At 42.2% G+C, this 21,804-nt stretch overlaps 1 protein-coding gene across 1 annotated transcript in view; it reads left to right on the top strand.

Annotated features, from left to right (window-relative positions):
* Positions 1 to 21,804, top strand: part of LOC138498729 (CD5 antigen-like) — a 239,573-nt gene that overhangs the window by 134,173 nt on the left and 83,596 nt on the right. Inside the window, exon 4 of the mRNA XM_069622367.1 lies at positions 17,643 to 17,957. Within this exon, the coding sequence (XP_069478468.1) occupies positions 17,643 to 17,957 (315 nt within the window). The remainder of the gene's footprint in view (positions 1 to 17,642; positions 17,958 to 21,804) is intronic.

The raw sequence follows: 21,804 nt of genomic DNA on the forward strand, positions 1-21,804 counted from the left end.
CCACTCTGACCATGCCCCACAGGCAGCCCATCCACCCTCCCCATGCCCCGCAGGCAGCCCATCCACCCTGACCATGACCTGCAGGCAGCAACATGGCACCATGCACTTGGGAGCCCCGACTCATGTCCCCCCACTGACCCCCCATTGATGGCAACCTGCCAGCAGGCCCCGACTCTTGTCCCCCCATCCCCATTGATGGCAACCTGCCAGCAGGCCCCGACTCATGTCCCCCACCCCACTCCCATTGACGGCAACCTGCCAGCAGGCCAGACTCATGCCCCCCCATTGACGGCAACCTGCCAGCAGGCCCCGACTCATATCACCCCACCCCACCCCCATTGACGGCAACCTGCCAGCAGGCCCCGACTAATGTCTCCCCACCCCACCCCCATTGACGGCAACCTGCCAGCAGGCCCCGACTCATGTACCCCCACCCCACCCCTATTAACGGCAACCTGCAAGCAGGCCCCGACTCATGTCCCACCACCCCACCCCCATTGATGGCAACCTGCCAGCAGGCCCCGACTCATGTCCCCCCACCCCACCCCTATTGACGGCAACCTGCCAGCAGGCTTTGACTCATGTAGCCCCCCATTGATGGGCACCTGCCAGCAGGCCCTGACTCATGTCCCTCCAAACACCACATCATAACTATACAGACCCATGGCCCTAATGCCAACCCAATTTACACCCTCCCACCCCCCAGTGAAAACACCCAACGATCCACTGCACCCACTCCATAGTAAATTACCCATGCCATGAGATCTGAAAATAACCAGCATGCCCATCAACAAATGTCTTACAGAGCCACACAGTGGCAACACATGACTTACCCAATGCTCATAGAGACATGCACAAATGAAATCATAGTAGACCACACCAATAATGAAAATAATGAAATGTATTAAAAATAAAAACAAATTACAAAATTAAAATCACACATGCAAATGAAGAAATAATGATTGCCATATGAAAAAGAAAGTGTAATCTAAGGAAAAATAAAAATCCAAAACATGAAAAAAAAATAAGTGGTCCATCCCCAAAGTCCATAGAAAGAAATCTGAAGATGAAAAGCATAAAAAAAATTACTCCATGTGAATATTAAAAAAAGAAAGTATGTACATGTCAGGAAAATTGAAAACGTAAGTCTGAAGGGTCCATTATCCCAAAACCAAATGAAACCTACCAAAAACCCTATCCAAAATACAACTATGTTCAAAAAGTGGAGCAAAGTTCATGGACTCCAAATCGTAATAAAAACCAAATGAAACATAAACCTAAGTAACTATTTACAAAGGCGGCGGGCTAGTTTGACGGCTCACTTATTGATGTCCCAGTTGTTAGGGAGAATTCTCATAAATGGCTGATTCCCCTTACCTAAAGAGTCCCCCAGCAGCTTTGCTAGATTTCTAGAATTAATTTTTTTCACCTGGTAAGAGTGTAAGCCTTTTTTCCCACTCTTACATGTGTTTTGCTATTTGTCTTTCTACTTTATGTGTGATCTTGGGCACTGGAGACGCACCTACTGCATGTGTACTACTTTTTGTGTGTGTTACACAGCATCTTCAGTGCAGTGACACAGGGTTGTCTTTGAGACATCCCCCTGACTCCATTTTTCTGGAGCTGACTACTGCCCCCAGAAACAGGTAAAGTTGCCATTAACTTTATACAGTCACTTTAAACCACAGACCCAGTACACCCCATTTTACATGGAGTATTGGATAGGGTTAACTCTTATCCCTTTTTTTCTGGCTCTGATGGACATGTTTGATGTTGTGGGGTGCCACCACGTCAGCGTTGATGGCACGCACTATGTCCTTCCAGATCCTCTTCCATCCTTCTTTGTCGGCGCGCGATGGTGAGAAAAGGGCATCATAATACCCCAGGACTTGCTCCACCAGGATGCCAACTTCATTGGCAGTGAAGCTGGCAGCCCTCTGCCTCTGTGCTGGGGGGTTGCCACTGGTGCTGGATGGTGTTGTGTCGGACATGGCAACCCCCGAGGCAGGTGTGGGTGGGCAACTGGGTCCTGGGGCTGGGCTGTGGAGGGATGGAACACCAGTCAGGAGTCTTCTATTCCAGCAGGGGTGGTCACAGCAACTCGACCCCTGCAGATGGCTGATGTGCAGGCACAAAATGACAGGGCACTGTTGGCAGCAGGCAGGCAGGCAGCAGCAGATGGCTTGTAGGAGGCTCCCCGGGGATCTGGGGGGCTGGAAAATGGCCTTCTGGGCAGGAGCGTGGTCTTCTGTGTGTTGTTGCGTGGCCAGCTTGATGCAGAGTGAATTGGCACGTGAAAAAACAGCACTTCAGTGTGTAATTCGAGGAAAGGGCCTTCGCGCGTAAGCAAATTAAGTGACGTAATGCATGCGGGCATTTCCTTCTGCACGTGTTAATGGTCCACGCAGGTCTGCAGCGTGCTGTACGTGCTTTCAGTGGAGACCGACGCGTGTGTTTTTCCTACTTTGGGGTTCACACGGGATTACTTCACAGTGGTTACAGTGCCTACGTGTATTTCTTTTCCACGCAAGGCAGACAGTGAGTCCTGCATGCTATTGCACGCTTTTTTTCCCACTGGGGTGCCCCTGTTTATCGCGTACCGCATTTATTGAGGTCATAGTAGCCCACGTGTTAATCACGTACGCCTTTTTGTGTTCCTGGGTGCCACAGCATACTGCGTGAGTTTTTTTTAAACGCATGTGGGCTATAGGGGTTGCATACACGTTTTCCTTGTATTTTTGGGGTACCTGAGCATTGCGTGACCGTCATTTATCCCCAGGGTCCACAAGCAGACTTGCAGGAGCACAGGGGTGCGTCCACCATCACGTACCCTGCCCCCTTCACCCCAATTGACCAGGACAATTGTTCAGTGCACCTCCCATTGGCATTAGTAAATCTGTGCCATGGTTGGGAGGCCACAAAAGGTGAAGGGGGGTCAACTGGGCGTCCTGCCAGTGTTGGGAGTGGTCGGGCACATGGCCAGGGTGACCAGGGAGTATGTGGAGTCAGGGTGGCCGTAGAGCGGGAAGAGGCAGGGGTGCACCACAGGGGCAGGTGATGCTGCTGTTGCATCCGACCCTGGCACCTTTGCAACCCGACAGTAAGTAACATGTGCTGACACGGGCCCACCGGTAGTGGTGCCTACAGGTGCAGCTGTGGCGACCACCACAGAGCCCGCCACCTGCCAGGGTTACTCGTAATATGGTGGTACGGTATGGACGGTGCAAGTGATGTACCGGCACCGTCTATGGTGTACCGACATACTCATAATGACCCCCTTTGTATGTGTGGGTTATTTTTGCCAAGTGAGTTTATCAGGTTCCATGTCAGGTGTGAATGCCTCATGCCTGTTTACATTTCTCACGTTGCACTTAATGAAGATAGTGTCATGTGTTGTGCATTTGGTTGGCTGTTTAGCTGTTGCATGCCATGGCATGGCATGGAGGACAGGGGTCATGGGGGTTGGGAGGGTTTGGGTGACATACCAGTGATTTACATGGCCTGTTTTGCAGGGGGGTGATGGGATATGCACCTTGCATGTGTTCCTTTTGGGCACACCAGATTGGTTATGTTTAAGCAGCTAGGGATGCACACAATGTAGCACTTCAGTGAAAACATTCTCAGGGTGGTAAAGTTGTGATAGTTGACTGTCTCTTTGTCATCATCGATTGTCACCTGGTATGTGCAAGGCCTGTGTGCACTCCGCAGTGGTGGGGGTTTAGGTGAAAAATGTGGCCACAAGCTGGGTCCGGGCTGGCTCGCCACGTACACTTTCCCCTCCCATGAGCAGTGTCTGTGCATGTGGTTGAGGATGTGGGGGCACTACCATGTCCACCAGTATGCCCCGCCGTGTTGTGACATTGTCCAGGACACATGCTGCCACAATGATCCTGTACACTACTGAGGGTGCATATAGTAGCTGGATGCCAGAGTGGTCAAGGGAGTGTAAGCGTGACTTTAGCACTCCGAATGTGTGCTCCACTATGGAACTGGTTGCAATATGGGCTGTGTTGTATCTTACCTGGGGTGGTGTGGTGGTGTTCCGTATTGGCGTCATCATGTGGGTGCTCAGAGGGTAGGCACTGTCTCCTGGTGAGGTGATAATGGTTGTCATTAGTTGGGTTTGTGTATTTGTCTGTGTGTGACATGCATGCATGTGCAGAGGCATTTGTACTCACCTATGCTTGCGTTTGCGGTAGATGTTTTCAGTGGCCCTAGGTGGACGTAGGCCCACATGGGTGCAATCTATGGCACCAAGCACTTTGGGGAAGTGTGCCACCCTGTAGAAGTCCAAGACCACGGCCTGCCTTTCTGCAGGTATTCTGGGCATGTATATGTGCCTGCAGACTGAGGGGCGCGCAGTGATGATTGCCAACACCTGATTTAGGCAACATGACTGTGTGGGCTGTGAGACGCACCCCACTATGGCAGTTGTCTGCTGAAATGACCCAGTGGCCAAATAATGCAGTATATTGAACCCCTTCTCCAAGGGGCTCAATGCTTGGGAGCACAGGGTGGGTGATGGGAGTTCATCCTCCCACTCAGGGACCAGGTCTAGGGTGATATGAGGTGGATACCTATACCTGCCATAGACCTGGTCATCAGGCATCCTAAAAACACTGGGCCTGGTCAGGAAAATGCGGGGCCCGGCTATTTTCCTCCTCCTGCAGTGTCCCACAATCACTTCTGTGAGGAATGGGACATTCATCGTAGCTGTATATGCTTGTTTGTTGTTTGCGCACACTTTTATGCTGCGCAGGGTCGCTTCCGCCTGCTTTCGTGAGGCGGACGTATTTGTGCGTGCGCGTGTGTTTTGAGTTGCGCAGCTTTCCCTATTCGATTCCTAGAATACGTGTTGTTCACTAGCGTGTGGGCTTTGCATGTGTTTCCCAGCGGTACTTCCCACATTACGCCTGCATTTTCACGCGTTGTCCCCATTCCCTGTGTTCTGCCCCCTTTTTAGGTGTGTGCGTGAGTAGTTGTGCGCTTTCCCCGTTCCTGTTGCACACGCGTTTGGAAAGTCACAGTGATGTGTAAGGTAAGCCTGGATTTGGAGCACATCCCGGGAAAAACACACGCATGGCCTTCCATGAATCGCACGCATGCGATTCGCAACACGTGTGCTAGCTTTTTCACACTTGCACCAGCTTGCGCCACAAATTTCGGCACACATGTATTCCATGAATTACCCCCTTTATGTTTTCATTCTGAAAAGAGGACATACCAACATCTCTCAAAAAGGCACAGACAGCCTTGTTAATATTGCACCTTGCTTTCTCCATTTGTGGACCAAATGAAAAAGAACGCAGCTACATTTGTCTCTGCGCAATACGGGAAAAAATTCATCTGGAGTTTGGATACATGTCCCTGACTTTTCCAAGTCCTACTTTCATTGCAAATTGCAAAGAGATTCCAGACACATGTCCTAAACTGTTCCCTCCACAATGAATAATAATAATGTCTGGATGACGCTGTGTCATCAAAGAAGCAAAGCGAGGTACCAAATCCACCCACTTCATTTCACGCACTCCATGCCAGTGCACTTCGACATGAGAGAATCCAAGATGTGCAGCCACTCCACAGGGATCTGCATGCACCGCCAACCAATTTATCCATGAATCTCCCAAAATCCAAACAATCTGCTTTCTAAAACACACAGCCATAGCTATCTGCTCTTCTATCAGGAAAAAGACCTACTGACAAACTCTCTCCTTACACAACACACCCAGTAAACCTTATGGACCAATCCCTTCTCTGCTCAGTCTCATTTGCATGCCTCGCAACCCCAAAATCCCTGTATGTAATATGCTCTGCCTGCAAACAACCATGCTGTCCACGGACAAATCGAAAAATCTGAGCGTAGGGGATGAACATTTAAATAGTGTGCCCCATTTTCCCTTTGAGGTTGGCTCTGAAAAGCCTTTTTTGGGGGGGGTTGCAGATGCTTCAGAAACACCTTTTATTTTCTGTTTTTTTGGGGTTTTTTTTTCTTCTTTTCCTCCACACATCTTCACATTAGCTTCTCCAAAGCAACCCTTATGTTCCAAAACAGCATGGCATTTCCCATAAAATATAAAGAAATGCTATCTTCCTTAAAGTAATCAACATTACCAGATTCAATCTTTTCATTGTTGCAAAACAACATACCCGATCTAGTCATAAAACCAAACATGCCTTTGTTGACTAAGCACCTAGCAACATTTTGCTGAGGACAAAAAACAGAACTATTGTCCCATATTGCCCTACGTGTCAACCCAGAAAAAATAACCTTAGCATTTGGAAGGACTTTCATGATTGCTTGAACCAAATTTTGCAGATCTTGCAACAAAGTAGGGCTACTAACATAGCCCAAATGCACAGCACCACAGTGTAGGACAACTACATGTGGACTATGAAACCTAGCCACATCCTGCCAAACTACTAGAATTGGCTGCAAATTCAAATTAGGCACAGTGCTCCACACCAAATCCACTCCTTGTGTGTCAAAATGGTTAGTCACATTCCTAGATTTTGCCTACTGCTCCAAACCATTCACAAACATATCTCCAACCACCAACACCCTGACTTTCTGCACCTCCGCCATCTTCACTACACACAGCCTCTTTCAATATGAAGCAGAACCTCAACACCTGATTGGCTAATCCTCAAAATACACTCCCACTTCATGCTCAGAAACCCTGGATGTAGCATGTCCTGTCTGCGAACAGCCGCGCTGTCCGCGGAGCACGTAAGTAACACTGAGGGCAGTCCTTCTACCCTTTCAACTGCACCCTCTGCACCATTTCCTCATTGGCTACTGTTAAGCAGTCACATAATCATCCACCAATCACATCCAATAACTCTACATCTAACTCTGTCATCACAGATCAGCACTTTAGATGTACTATTGATCACTCTCAGTACAATTTGGCTGTCACTGCAAAGGACCTACAGCAACAACTACTATAAAACTTCCCAAGATTTCCACTTTCAGATTCAAGCACATCCACAAGAATACATACTACAGGTATGAATATTTTCTACACAGTACATGTACAGCTCTTTTAGAAATACAATACATCCCGGGAGATGAAAGCAAGACGATACTAAGCAACCCAGATTCGATCCCCGGGTCCGCGATTAGAAACCTCTGGGTGTTTAAACGCGTTATAAATACGCATCTAAAACAAAATAATTCTGCAACTAAAAAACAAACAATTCCTGTATCAGCGCCTCGATGCCTGCGGGCTGTGTAAGTGCTTTAAAAATGTAAAACAAAATAAATAAAAATATGAACAAAGTAAATGCCACTGACCCTGTATAAACTGTAAAATAAACTTACTGTCATTTCTCCCATCTGCTATGATGAAGTGTCACTTGCAACGCTTTCATCCCTCCAAATCTTTGTTTACACACGCACCTATCTATAAAAAATATTTTTCATATTATAACATGTGAAAAATAACAGTATAATTATGAAAAAGAATCTCCAGTGTGTTATAAAATTACACGCAGCCAGGATGAGTACATACATCTTCATTCAAGCACACACACAGACAATATCATAAGAAAGGCTCCCTGATCAAACAACACCACTGCTTCTATATCACATCCTTCTGCTGTAATACCCACACCTTCACAAAGGCATTCATTGAAAACCTTTATGTACAATCTCTGCCATTTACCCTGTAAAAACAGCATAAAAGGCATATGATTATTTCTTCTATCTCTTAACATCCACTAACATAACATTAACAAAACAAGTGTGCTCTATACGCTTACTATTATACTCATTCAAAAAACATATTCAACTAACAGATTCAAAATAAAATATACAGGATGCACATAGGCAAAGAAAAGTGCAAAACAACGTCTACATTAACAAAAGGGCTATAAACACACATATGCACTAATTTCTTTCTTTTACACTTTCAGTGAACACCAGTCTCCTGAAAAGCAGCAGCGTCTGAAGTACGAACAAGGACTTAGAAGAAACCTACTCTTTCCATACAAAAAGGTAAGTACAAATCTAACATAATGTTCTAACTGTTACTGAAACACACTAGCATTTTAGTGTTGTACAAGAAACAAATATATTAACCCTTTACCATTAGATGCAGTACTAGTGCTTCCCCTTGCCAGCTGCATACTCTATATTGTCATCTGAAGCCCAGTATAGTAACACACACATACAAGAATAGCCTTCCCAACTTGTTGTACCTGCCCATTGCACAATCAACCACCTCCACAATCATACTTACTACCATACTCAGACACTCATGCACAAAGCACACATACACTGCACAACAGCCCAACCCACACTTTCTTTTTTTCTCCAACAGACCCCAAAGAATGCCTACCAAAAAGCAACTCTGTAGAAAGCAACGCAGAAGTAGAGCAAATCAAAATAAAGGTGTCCAAAATAAGTATCCATCTCTAGCAGATTGTGTACAAAAATTTCAAACAAAACAGCTAATACAATCATTAAGCGAAACAAAACAAGCTTCCAGTAAAGAAACTTCCCCTCCTCTATCAAAATGTAAAACCAAACAGAAAGTGATTAACAAGACTTTAACTACTACTACTGCTAACACGGGACCTATAAATCTTGATGTAGTGGCAAGTAAGCATACCAAAAAAAATGTTTTACCAAAAATGTTCCACCACAGAGTCCTTCAGAAACTTTTAAAAACAGGAGACAAATCATGGACAACCCTTAAACCCTAATGTAGAAAATTAATCCTAGAAGCTCTCGTAGACAGTCCAATCCTTCTCAAAAGGAAGTTATTTATTTTAGTTTTAAATAGGATGAAACCACTAACAAAACTAACTACTAAACTACAAAAAAAGACTTCTCAATAAACGGAATGTCACAAAAAATATCTTCTTAAAAATCTGTGGAGGTGAATGGAGTCATACCTCAACCACAGAACCATATTTTAATGAAGAAGCATATAAACAAAAGCAAACAAACAAACCCAATTGTCATACATAGCAGTGAACGAGGGTATGAAAAACTTAATAACACCATTATGGAACAGGAAACTCTGCTCACAAAAATATCCCCAGAAAACTCAGGATCACCTCCCCAATCTACTGAACCAAAACATCCAGTCTACAACTGGCCGTGCACATCAAGGTGTAACATTGCTAAAAAGTCTTTCAAATCTTTATGCCAGTTCCTCAATCGGTATGTAAAGAGCAAAGACAAATTCAAAATGAAACTACTACAAAATATGGATGCCTGTCCAGTGCGCAAATACACAGGACTACAAGGACATTCATTAGCCTGCATTTCAGGACCTATTTGCAAAAGCACCTTCCATCATATCAAAATGATATCAGCACATCATGCAACTATAAGAAATCTAGTCCAAAAACTCTATGCTAAAAGTCCTGCTTTAGCACTAGCCAACTTACATAACAATCTTCTACATGGTACAGCCTAACAACTACTCGAAGAAATAGACCATATCCAGAGAAAATATTTTGGAATTGAAAGCCACTTACAAAATGAAATAGATGTACAACAAACTAGAAACTACTGTACAAATAGCAAACTTCTATTAAACAGATACAAAAAAGAAATACTAAAGTTTAAATGTACTTCTGCTGAAGTACCAAACCATGTGTGCGTGTGTTGCCACAGGACTTCTTGTAAAAGTACCATAAAAACTATACACATAACATACAAAAAATAAGACAATGAAGATTCGAAATGGTAATAATTAGCTCTCTACCTTATAGCAGAAAACAAATACGACATTGCTGACACATTAATACTTACTGCACTGCAAAACTTGACAACAACCAAACGCCTTCACGTGCTATCACAAATAACTTGGAATTATTCCCACTACCAAAACCCCTGCAACAACTAAATTTATATGAGACCATCATAATTCAAACAGTGCACCCATTTCAAGCAATAATATGCCTCCAACCAAAAACATCAAAATTACCTATCTCTGAATTAGTCAAAAGCATTTCTGGCAAAGTAGTTTATTTACCATTAGATCTCACAGAAAATGTACACACTCTATGAGTGCAATGGCCAATAGATCAATCTTTAATTGACTTAGTAAATGGCGTACCTACAAAAGACAAAGAAATTTGGCAACAACTCGTGGACTAAACTAAAGTTAGACAAGCCTTGCAATATCTAAAAAACAACAATGAATACTACAAATAAATTAATATTGAAGAAAACCTGAGAGAAACCATTGAAATAATTAAAAAATTACTAGAAACTGGTCAATTTGAATTTCTAAATCCTACTACAAAATCCGATATTTTAGACCATTATACAATTCATCCTTTACACTCTAAAGACGCTATAGGTGATGCACTTGAAACATACCAAATGCGACAAGCCAAAGGATCTCCAATCAGCATATGGGAAAAAAGTATAGAAGCACAGGCCTTTCCGCTACTCTTTCCTACTGGATAAAGGAAGGTACGATGATAGAGCCACACAGATAACAGCATCAGAATATCGCTCTCTACGAATGTATTCTGATGACCCCAGATTCAGACAAAACGTGGGATACATATTCTATAGTGTCAAAGGTAAATCTCCTAAGAACACATATTACATAAAAAGAACAGAAGAATCAAAACACATCAATGATTACAATGTAATCATTGCCCCCCTATGCAATTCAAACATAGATGTGCAGTACATTGCAGACAATTCCACTGCAGTTGCACGATATGTCACAGCCTACTTAACCAAAGCAGATAAAACAGAGCTCCAGGACCTCTGGGATGACATATCGTCTGACAAAACACTATCACAGAAATTATGCAGCTTAGGCATAAAAATGCTCTCTCATAGAGAATGTGGCTGCTTTGGAGCTGTGGACCATTTAACCGGTACTGCCTTGTATGGAAAATCTGACAATATAGTATGGCTAAGTCTTGGTCCTGCTAAATCTAGAAAACAAGTTCTCAAATCATATGAGGACATAGAAACAATAGCCAAAAATTATCCCAACAGCCAAGACATTTTGAAAAACTATTTACTAGACACATACTAACCAAACAGGAGTACCACTCTGGAAACCATGTGTCTCTACCACATAGCCAAAACTTCACATACAAAAATAATGTTAAACCAGATGAAAAGAAAGGTAGACACAGAGTGGTAAATTGTGATGCCAGCTTAGTGAAACTTACCAAACACAGCTTAATTAATCATATCAAATTGTCATTAAAATTACCTCAACATGAAGAACTGTATTACATGTCCCTGCTACACATTTTTAAACCATGGAGAAAAGAAGAAGAGTAACTGGATACATATGACTCCTATGAAGATGCTTTCAAAAGCAAATGAAAGCACTATAACAGACGTAAACTTTACACAGTGCCATACAATGTTGCACAATGAAACGCACCATGAAGAAGAAATCCAGGCCCAACTACAAGTAGACACTGCCAACAGTAGTCATCTTTCTGTAACAGGAAGTCAAGAACCACTTGGACAGCCACTAATAGCAAATGAGGCAGAATTAGCCATGACAGAAGTAGAAAACATCATGTGTCATTATGAACAAGCTACAGAAGACTTTGTTGTACTGAACTCACAACTGAACAATGAGCAGCATAGCATTTTTGAGAAATAACAAAACAAATTGAACATGGTGTTATACATGAAAATGAAAACTACCTGCTAATACTACAAAACTATATTGCTATATGTGAGTGGTGAAGCTGGTTCAGGCAAAACATTCTTAATCAAAATCATAAGCAAGTTCCTTCAACAATTGACAAACAACAAACTATCAGCTGTTACAACACAGGTTTAGCTGCCTACAACATAGGAGGTGTCACTTTACACCGAATACTACTCCTTCCAGTAGAACACCAAAACAAATTAGACTATTACAAACTTTCCACAGAAGCTGCAATGGAACTACGCAAAGTTTTCAAAGAAATGGAAATGCTGCTAATAGATGAGGTGAGCATGGTCTCCAACCTAATGTTGGCTTTGATTCACCTCATATTACAAGAGGTCCTCAAAACAGACTACGACCAGCTCTTTGTAGGAAAACACATCATTGTTTTCGGAGATCTTCTTCAATTGACACCAGTGAAAGCTGAACCTATTTTTAAAACCTTAGGGCACAAACTGTGCCGTAAAACTCTTGACAGCATAGGAAATGTCAACCTTTGGCAACATTTCCAATACAGAGAATTAACAGAAAACATGCGCCATTTTACAGACCTCACATATGCCAACATTTTAAAAAGTATTAGAGTTTGTGTACTACCTCAAGAAGCACAATCAATATTAAAAACCAGGCACATCCATGCACTTTATGGCCATAACTCATGTGCTACTGATGTCATGCAACAAGTAGCACACAAAAATGACAATTGTATGTCCTTGATGCCAACTCTTGCAAGCTGTTCCAAATTCAATGAAGCAATGTTGAAAAAAGAAATGCAACCAATAATTGAAATTTGCTTCACAGATAAACTGGACGTACATGGTATGACACTCCCCATGTGTCAACAAGCCACAACGAGACTAATTACCGTAGAAAACTCTATCTCCAACACAGCTGGTTTAGAGAAAATATTAAAATTATCTTTAAACTGTAGAGTAATGCTTAAACATAACCTTGACGTGGAGCAAGGACTAGTTAATGGAGCACTTGGTCCAGTTGTTGGCTTTCAAACATACCCACGTGACAACAACATTCAATTTGTTAATATTCTCTTTGACAAACTATCAGAAGTTAAAAGGATAGGACGCTCAACAGCCTGCTTCCTTCTTTTCAAAGACATGTATGTATGCAGAGAACCATTTTCACTAACTCTAGTATACGCAGTGACCATTCACAAATCACAAGATCTTACTCTAGTTAAAGCATTAATAGATATTGGTAGCACAGTCTTTAAAGAAGGCATGAGCTACATAGCACTATCACGCTTACATACACTTGACAGGCTATTTGTGATCAACTTTGATGCAAGTAAAGTAAATGCTGATATTCCTTGCATTCTAGAATACAATAGGCTGCGTTCACTCCACACCCCACATCTGAAAACCTATCCTGTTCCAGAACAAGCAAAATGTTGTAAAAGAAAACTACTTCAAACTGAAACGATACAGGATATCACTGCAATTCCTCCAAAGAAAAAAAAAAGAAACTAATACTTCATCAAGTACCACAATCAAACAAGAATCTAGTGGTCAAAGTCACTCAACTAATTCTTCAAAGAAGCAACACATACTCCAAACAAATGACTTCCACACGGAACTACCAGGTCCATTCACATTTTCAAATGTAACTGCTGTAAATTGCTACGCAAATGTAGCAATACATGTTCTATTCCAACTGCCACCAATTATTGAAAACATTTACTTATACAGTACAGGCCAATTGTGTTTGCAAATGTTAGACCTTCATAGAAATGCAACCAACAATCCTGACAACACTTACAGTGTTCATGGAATAAGACAAGTATTGGACTACTGTGTTGGAATTGTCAAATTCACTATAAACTCACAAGAAGATCCAGAAGAATTTCTAATGTACTTATTAGAAGTACTGGAAAACAAAAACATACCATCCATGTGGAAACATACATGCACTCTATGCAACCATGTGGCACAGGAAGAAGTCCCCAATGAACGCGTTGTGTATGTATCCATACCTAACTGTGAATCTATTCCATTTCAGCAACTTGTATAAAATGGAGACCATGGCAGATTATGTACTACCTGCAATTCAGATAATCGCTCCACCTTACAAATACAGACACATAGTAAATACGTAATAGTAATGCTTTTACGTTACAATGCAGATGCTACCAAAAACAACTGTAAGCTGACTTCATTCACACATGGTCAAGTATAATTTGGTAAGATATCCTACCACGCAGGAGCCACAACCAATGCAGGTCACTACAGTGCATATATAAAAAAGAATTGTGGATGGTTCGAATTTAATGATAGTACCATTACTCTAAGCAGAGATTGCCAGCAAATCTTGTAAACGCTTACTTTATATTCTTAAAACTAAAATTTAATATGTAAATATGTAATATTTGTATGAACATAAGCAAAACTTCAACTTCAAAACTGTGCACAGTTAGAGTACGCCAACATGTATCTAACTGCCCCAAGATTCTGCAACAAGCAAACAGATAAATAAATACCACTAAAATGTAAAAAGAAATACACAGTTAGAATACGCCAACAGGTATCCAACTGCCCCAAGATTCTGCAACAAGCAAACAGATAAATACATACCACTAAAATCACAGATAAATACATACCACTAAAATCAAACAAGAAATATACAGTTAGTATGTGCTATCTAACTGCCGCAAAAAATCTGCAACAAGCAAACAGAGAGAAGAATAGCATGAAAGTAAAAACAAACAATTAGAATACGCCAACAGGTATCTAATTGCCCCACAAATCTACAACAAGCCAAAGATAGAAGATTAGCAAGAAACAAGTCATTACACAGTAAAATAATGAAAGAAATGCATTGTACCACAACATAGAAGTTTTTTTTTTATCCAGCATGGATTTTTTTTTTCCCACAGACCCAATGATTTAGAAAACAAACACAGAAACTGAGCAAATTGCACACTACACTGATGTGAACTACAGTACTTGTGACTTACTAAATATGAGGGCAAAAAAAACAGAAATGTCTGTTATGCAATGCAATAACTCATTATGAACTACCTGCTCTAACATATCATCTTTTCTTTTATCACAGAGATCAAAAAAGTATGTCTGGTCCAGTTACACATGTCATGAAAAAACTGCATACAACCACAAAACAACTCAACCAGTAAGTATCCAATAAATAAACTCAGAAACGCTGCACTCCTTGTTACAAACTCTAAAATCGTAACTGCATAACCTAGCCAAAACTTCACATACAAACTCTTCAAATGAAACAGTACAGAAACTTTTGGGTTGTGCATATTTGATGGGTGTTTGATTCTATGGGTGTGTTATGCTGTGATGGTTGTGGCCAGGGCCTACAGTCTTGCGTGCATGGCCTACGGCCTACGCCCTTCGGCCATGCATCAAAGACTCTGGGCCCTGCGACAACCACCGCAGCATAACACACCTATACTATCAAACATTCTGACTGTGGTATGTGGGCTGCTTATAGATCCTATTAATAATAATGCTGTACTAACAACTCAAAACCAACATCATACTAAAGTAAATTAGCTAGTAGTGCATTCATTATGTCCGCGGACAGCTGCTATGACCACAGGCATGGTGAACACATCAAGGGCACCTGCCAACTAAACAAATACAGTATTTGACCTATCTCTTACTCCTCAACCCTCCCCAATCACTCCTGCACACCAACAAAGTCCCCAAAATTGCATTTTGCCTCTGTTCGCCACCGCGCTGTCGGTGAATCCAAGATGGCGGGCGCATCTAAACAATGTGACGCGCCTCACGCCTTACCCCAGCCAATCAGTGAACACGTTGCAAGTCTGCGGACAGGACGTAAGCCGATTATCCAATCAGTGTCCTGTCCGCAGAGCAAACAGGGAAGTGTGTCCGCGGAGCGGACATAGATATCACACATTTCTTTGCCTTACGTTTTGGCCATTTAAAAAAAAACTACTGGACGGCTTTACATAAAATTAACAAAAGCACGCTTTCATGACTAAGCTGCCGCTCCTGCCTCACATTTGGTGGAATTCCGTCCAGCGTTTTGTGCTATAGGCGTGCGCAAAGTTTTTTCCTATTATGTCTATGGGGAAAAAAGAAATTTTGTGACCCCCATAACTTTACCCCCCCCCCGAACCAAACCTCACAAAAATTTGCAAAAGAATATAGAGTGGGGATTATACCATTTTTGCAAAGTTTGGTGAGGATTCGTCCAGGGGGAGCAAAGATATAAGCCACCCAAAAATTGTCCTTCCTATGGGATTAGCAACTTAACCATAACTACACTGTAATATGTATATATGTGTACAGCTACACGCCATTGCGTTTTGTATGATGAATAAAAGACCATATACTAAGAGCCAGTGAATGCACCACTGGCAATGTCAGGGTTCAGCGTTGGCTACCAACTGTTCTTGGAATGTTGAGAATCCTCTGGAATCATGAAGTTGCTGAATTAAATATTTTTCCACCTAATACATTCAAGGTGAGTGGGGCGGTAAATCCCCATTTCCCATTTTACCCTTCCCCATTCCCATTTTTGCCCCATAGGGCATAATGGGAGTGGGGAAGGCGCTAATTACGCCACCGTAAATTACGGTGGCGTACTTAGCACCATGGTCCCTTAGCGCCATGGATTATAACGCCTGCAAAAAGCAGGCGTTAATATCATCATGGTGCTAACGGACCTTGTAATCAGGCGTTAAGGGTCGGCGCCGTTTACGGTGCCGTTAACCCCTTAACGCCTGATTCGTAATGAGGCCCAATGTCTTTAAATAGTAATATATATAAAAGTGTTGCAATCAATATTATTTTTTATTACATAGTGCTGTACTTGACAGTGAGAAGACAATCAAATGAATGATATGTGCAACAATAAGGAACTATCAAAGACGTGGTGCACAAAGAAAGTCAGGGCACATTTAAAAATGGTGGCCATTTATGACTAGCCATTTAAAAACTATATACACTGGTAACAAATACTTAAAAGGAATCTTGATGGTTTAACATAGTACATAGTAAGCACAGAAGGATGAAACACACCAATCACATTCGTTTTAAGACCATGGCTCAACATACGTGTTTGTCGTGAATCTGCAGGAAGAGTAATCGCTTGCCCCAGAGAATGAGTGAAAATAAATTCTGCACTCTGTCATGCTGCACTCTGTCATGTCATACTCTGGCATGTTGCACTCTGTCATGTCACACTCTGTCATGAGGCACTCTGTCATGCTGTACTCTGTCATGCTGCACTCTGTCATGTCGTACTCTGGCATGTTGCACTCTGTCATGTCACACTGTCATATGCACTCTGTTATGCTGCACTCTCTCATGCTGCACTGTGTCATGTTGAACTCTGTCATGTCGCACTCTGTCATGTTCCACTCTGTCATGTTTCCGGCATACGCCTTGATATATACGGTCGTGCACGCCTTTAAAACCTTTGTGCAAAGCAGTGCATATATATATATGCATACATGTGTACAGATACACGCCACCAATGTTCTCATTGCATTTTGTATGATGAATAAAAGACCATATACTAAGAGCCAGTGAATACACCACTGGCAATGTCAGGGTTCAGCGTTGGCTACCGACTGTTCTTGGAATGTTTTGAATCCCCTGGAATCATAATAATGTTGCTGAATTAAATATTTGTCCAACTAATCAATGCATATGTATTCCTGATGTATCATTGCTTTGATTTATTGATTGAGAACATTCTGAGTGAGCTGTGTCCACCACATTCGCCTTCCATTTGGAGGTGGAGGTGGCATCGTCCAGACGCAAGGGGCGCCAGAGTCGCAGAACATCCTCTATGGTCTGGAACTGACTGCTATAGATTCAAATTGATTTAAAAACAAAAGGACATTAGTGAAATATTCCAGGGCAAATTGAAGCAACTGCAGAATTGTAACTAAAGGTGATATTGCAATGAATGAGTTGTATTTGTGGCAAGGTTCACTGCTATTCCTTATTGTTTCTCTTTTGACAGGTCCGAATGTCATCAGATTAGTGAATGGACATTCGCTGTGCTCTGGAAGAGTGGAGCTCAGAATCAACGGAGTGTGGGGGACAGTGTGCGATGATTCCTGGGATCAGAAGTCCGCCTCAGTTGTCTGCAGATTTCTTAGCTGCGGATTTGTGGAAAGATACACATACAATTCAACATTCGGCACCAGTTCTTTGCCAGTCCTGATGAATAATGTACATTGCATGGGAGATGAGGCTGGTCTATGGAACTGTGCACAAGGAGGCCTGGAACACACCATCTGCCCTACAGGGAGGCTCGCTGGAGTGACCTGCACAGGTAAGAGAGACATCTCATCTCCAATAATCCTTTACTAATGATACAAAGAAATCTGCAAGGGGGCTATATATCAGGAGTATTTGTTACAAAATAAACATGAGCTTTAAGCAAATAATTCAATACCAAAATGCCGCTGTAAGGCACTGCAATTAAATCATGTGTAATGCTGCGACACATGACACTAGTTATGTTCGGCAAGGCCACCCATTTCCAGTAATGTGATTTGGGTGCAGGGGAATCGCAAGGCATGCAATAAGCAGTGGCGCATAGCAATTTGCTATGCAATTCTGTATGTTTGCTAATTAAATTGAAACGTGTGAGCACAGCTAGCTATTTAAATTCCCCTGTTCAATGAAAGCACAGCTCATCCTGCATTCCTCTTTTGCCCTCAGTGCTCCCTTCACACTCTTTTTTGTATTCACTGCAAGTAAATGGCTAATAGAGAGATAGTGCAGCAGTAATCATCTCCTCCTCTCTTAAATGTGCCAAAGGTTTGCGAGGGAGTGCTAGGCAAGAACAGTTCTTTCTTTTTAAGTTGTTCCATAATGTATAATTGGAGTATTGTCACTGTAAATCATTGCATTGTCTCCATGCGTTTCAGTAAAGTGCAGGTTAGTGCTTCTAAATCTTATAGTGTCTTCGATATTTTTGGTGGGGAAGGTGCATCATATTGACGATTGAACACTTTTCAAAATGCCCACGATCACACGGCCAAATGCTTTTGATGGCAAACTTAGTTCTGTGACCTGCTGGTTGCATTCATCTGTGCAACTGATGCTCAACCCATGCGCTGATCCCATACTGCTTCATATTCTAATGGATGCCAGTTCCGATTGCTAATATTGATAAATACTGCTTTCATGGGGGGCCAGGAATCGGAATGAATGGTGTGGTTGGACCTACCTGGCTTGGGCTTGAGGACCGTTTCCAGCCCTGCCCTCTCCCCGAAAAGTGGTATTTATTTCTAAATTGAAAACATTGATATCATGAAAGACAGGCAAGGTCCACCATTATTTGACAATTACCCTGCCTGCTGCAACATCATACTACATACTAGCTTCATGCTATGACTTTCTTTTAACAATGTGAACTTTCTGATTTATGAAACCGCTGAACTTGTACTTGCACAGCAAATGATGGATCATGCATACAATATACGGGGCACTGCTTTGTACAACCTCGACTGCACAAAGCTTGTCAGAGTCTTGCACTGAGAACTGTTTTCAGACCCTTTTAATCATGCCTATTTACATGAGTCCATTGTTGCAGCTAACCTTTACATTTTACACACACTCATCTCACTAATGTCTTACTTCAGATGGACACCCAAATGCTGTACTGTTGCTCATTAATGACTTGTGTACAAATAACTTCTTGTGACATTAAAAATATGATTACATAATTGCTAATCAAAGTAGTTTGTTCGCTATCAAGAACAGTTTGAATAGCAAAGTCTGCTAATCAATTTCTGAAAAACTAGTATATGCCTTTAATCGGCAAAGACAACCATGATTCTCAATTCCTATCCTGCAAGCCTTCTTCAGAGACAAGTGGCATAATGCCTGCTATTGCGGGCCCAACACATTGATTGGTCAATGATCTGAACATATATCACATACGGCTGAGGAAACAGCGTATAGGCAGGCATATTGCTATGCAGCCCCAATGCACGTCTGTAGTGTGTGGAGCCAAGGGTTTAAGTCTACTACTAGGTAGCGTGCATGCACACAGGAGTTAACAACCTACATCAAAGAACTCCAGGAAATGCACATCAAATTCCAACAAACTATGCAGTAATTATGTACCTCAAAGCCACAGTGTACCTGTTGTTGGCATCTCCCGGCATCACCCATGGCATGCATGATTCTGCCCTTCAGGCTACTCCTTGTGAGGTTATAGGGGCAAAGGGAAAGATTGGCTCTATACGTTCTGTTTTTACTTCATGAAGTTCCACTCCTTGTCCCAACCCTAGGACATCAGAGGTTTCTACATCAGTGGTGAAAGATCAGAGGAAGGGAAATGGGAGGACAATAGTATCTGCATTGTGATGGAAACAAGAGAAAATGTCCCCATGCTGACTGAATTGTGCATTCTGTGTACTTTCCTTTACATGCACACTGTATTTTGGAATTAGCTTTATTTCCAAATGTTTATCTACTGAGAGCACTGACTTAGCCACAACCAAGTGATTAGTTGGGGAAAGTGTAATAGAAATGCACTTGACAGCTACGCCCCAAACAAACCTCTGAATGGCTAAAGTGTGACCCCAGTGTAGACATTGATTATGTTTGTGTTATGTCATATCTGGTGTCATTGTCCAGCAGCCTCAGGGTGGATGCCGGGCAGATATAAATAAACAGCAGCTCATTTCCACAATATGTTGCTACCATGTGCACAGAACTAATGTACATCCTGAACCTTCCCTTTCAGTGCCTGGAGCTGAGTTAGTCTGAATATTAGTCATGCTGCCTCTGCTTCTCACAGACTTTCTTCAATCTATACAGGATACCTTGTGCTCTCCTAGTGAGTCATTTTCACAATTCATCCATATGTGAAGGGGAGACTGATAGGGCCAGCACTGGACTACTGGGCAATTGTGACCCACAGACCACCTGTGCAAAGTTGTTTTAATTGGAGTCAGAATGTTTTGTTCTTTTAATAGCAGGACATGGTCGGATGTAGACAGTGTGGTTGCTGTTTGTATGCTTTGCACCAGTTTCTCTGGGAAAAAGGCAATCTGAATTTCTACAAAAGAAGGATTTCTTTGTTTATTATGAATTATTCATTATCAAATTTGGCACAAAAACACGTACAGAATTTACCATTGATTACAGAGCGGGGGACATGGGTCCGTTACAATGGGATGATAGAATGTGCCTGGAAGACCAGATGTTGCAGGGGAAGGTGGGCACATAAACCATGGCCCGAGGACAGGTGAGAATGACATAGGAACGAGAGAGTGGAGAAAATGCAGAATTAAACATGGAGGGGTGACAGAAAAGTGGTATAGGGTTGTCCATGATGGATAGGGGGAAAGGAAACAGGGTGATGCAGTAGCACAGGGTGCAAGGAAACATGTTTTTTGGAAAGAAGGAGAACGTAAAGTTTGGATTTAATTAGTGGTAGAGTTGGAGTAGTACAGAGATGGAAGGGAAAAACTTTCCTGAGTAGGGGAGCGAGGAGAGAAGGAGACAGCAGACATGCCAGGGAGCACGGGATGCCTAAGTGGTGAAAAGGTGGTGAGCTGAGGATGATTTTAACAAGTGAGGAGGAGAGGAGGCAGTGTTATGAGCAGATCGGTGGGGTGAATCATGGATAGTTTTGAGTTTTGAAGATAATGAGAGAAAGTTAATCCATAGCCCTTTCTTTCATAGATAGCGAATCAACCTGGCGACGCACAGAGGAGACAGAGGTAAAGCGAGAAAAGCTGAAAAGTGTGCAGACTGCACATTTGTGGAATCTGTCTAGAGAGAAAAAAGCAGAGTTTTGGATTTAGAGGACTGACATAGTACCACCAGTTAGTGTAACCAATATGTTGTATTTTAATTGTGTGATTTGTGTTTAAAAACATTGGCCAAAATGGGTGACACTGACAGCTCATTTAATTTAGTTCAGTTCCCTGGGACTGTCTGAGCCGTGCTTTTCAGCAGTTTTTTGGGTCCATTAAATGTGTGTTAGTTCTTCCTTGGTGTGCGTTCCTTTTTGGAGATCCTTTGTTCTGGTGATTACTTTTAGTAGACGTCCCAGGCACAGTTTCCTAATGCTGGTAATTGGGTATATTATTTTTTTGCGTGTTTATAACAGTTACATGTAATTATAACAAATTGAGAAATAAGTAATGCAAATT

The sequence above is a fragment of the Ambystoma mexicanum genome, chromosome 5q, assembly GCF_040938575.1.
Source record: "Ambystoma mexicanum isolate Mex_15411 chromosome 5q, UKY_AmexF1_1, whole genome shotgun sequence".
In the NCBI taxonomy this organism is placed as follows: domain Eukaryota; kingdom Metazoa; phylum Chordata; class Amphibia; order Caudata; family Ambystomatidae; genus Ambystoma; species Ambystoma mexicanum.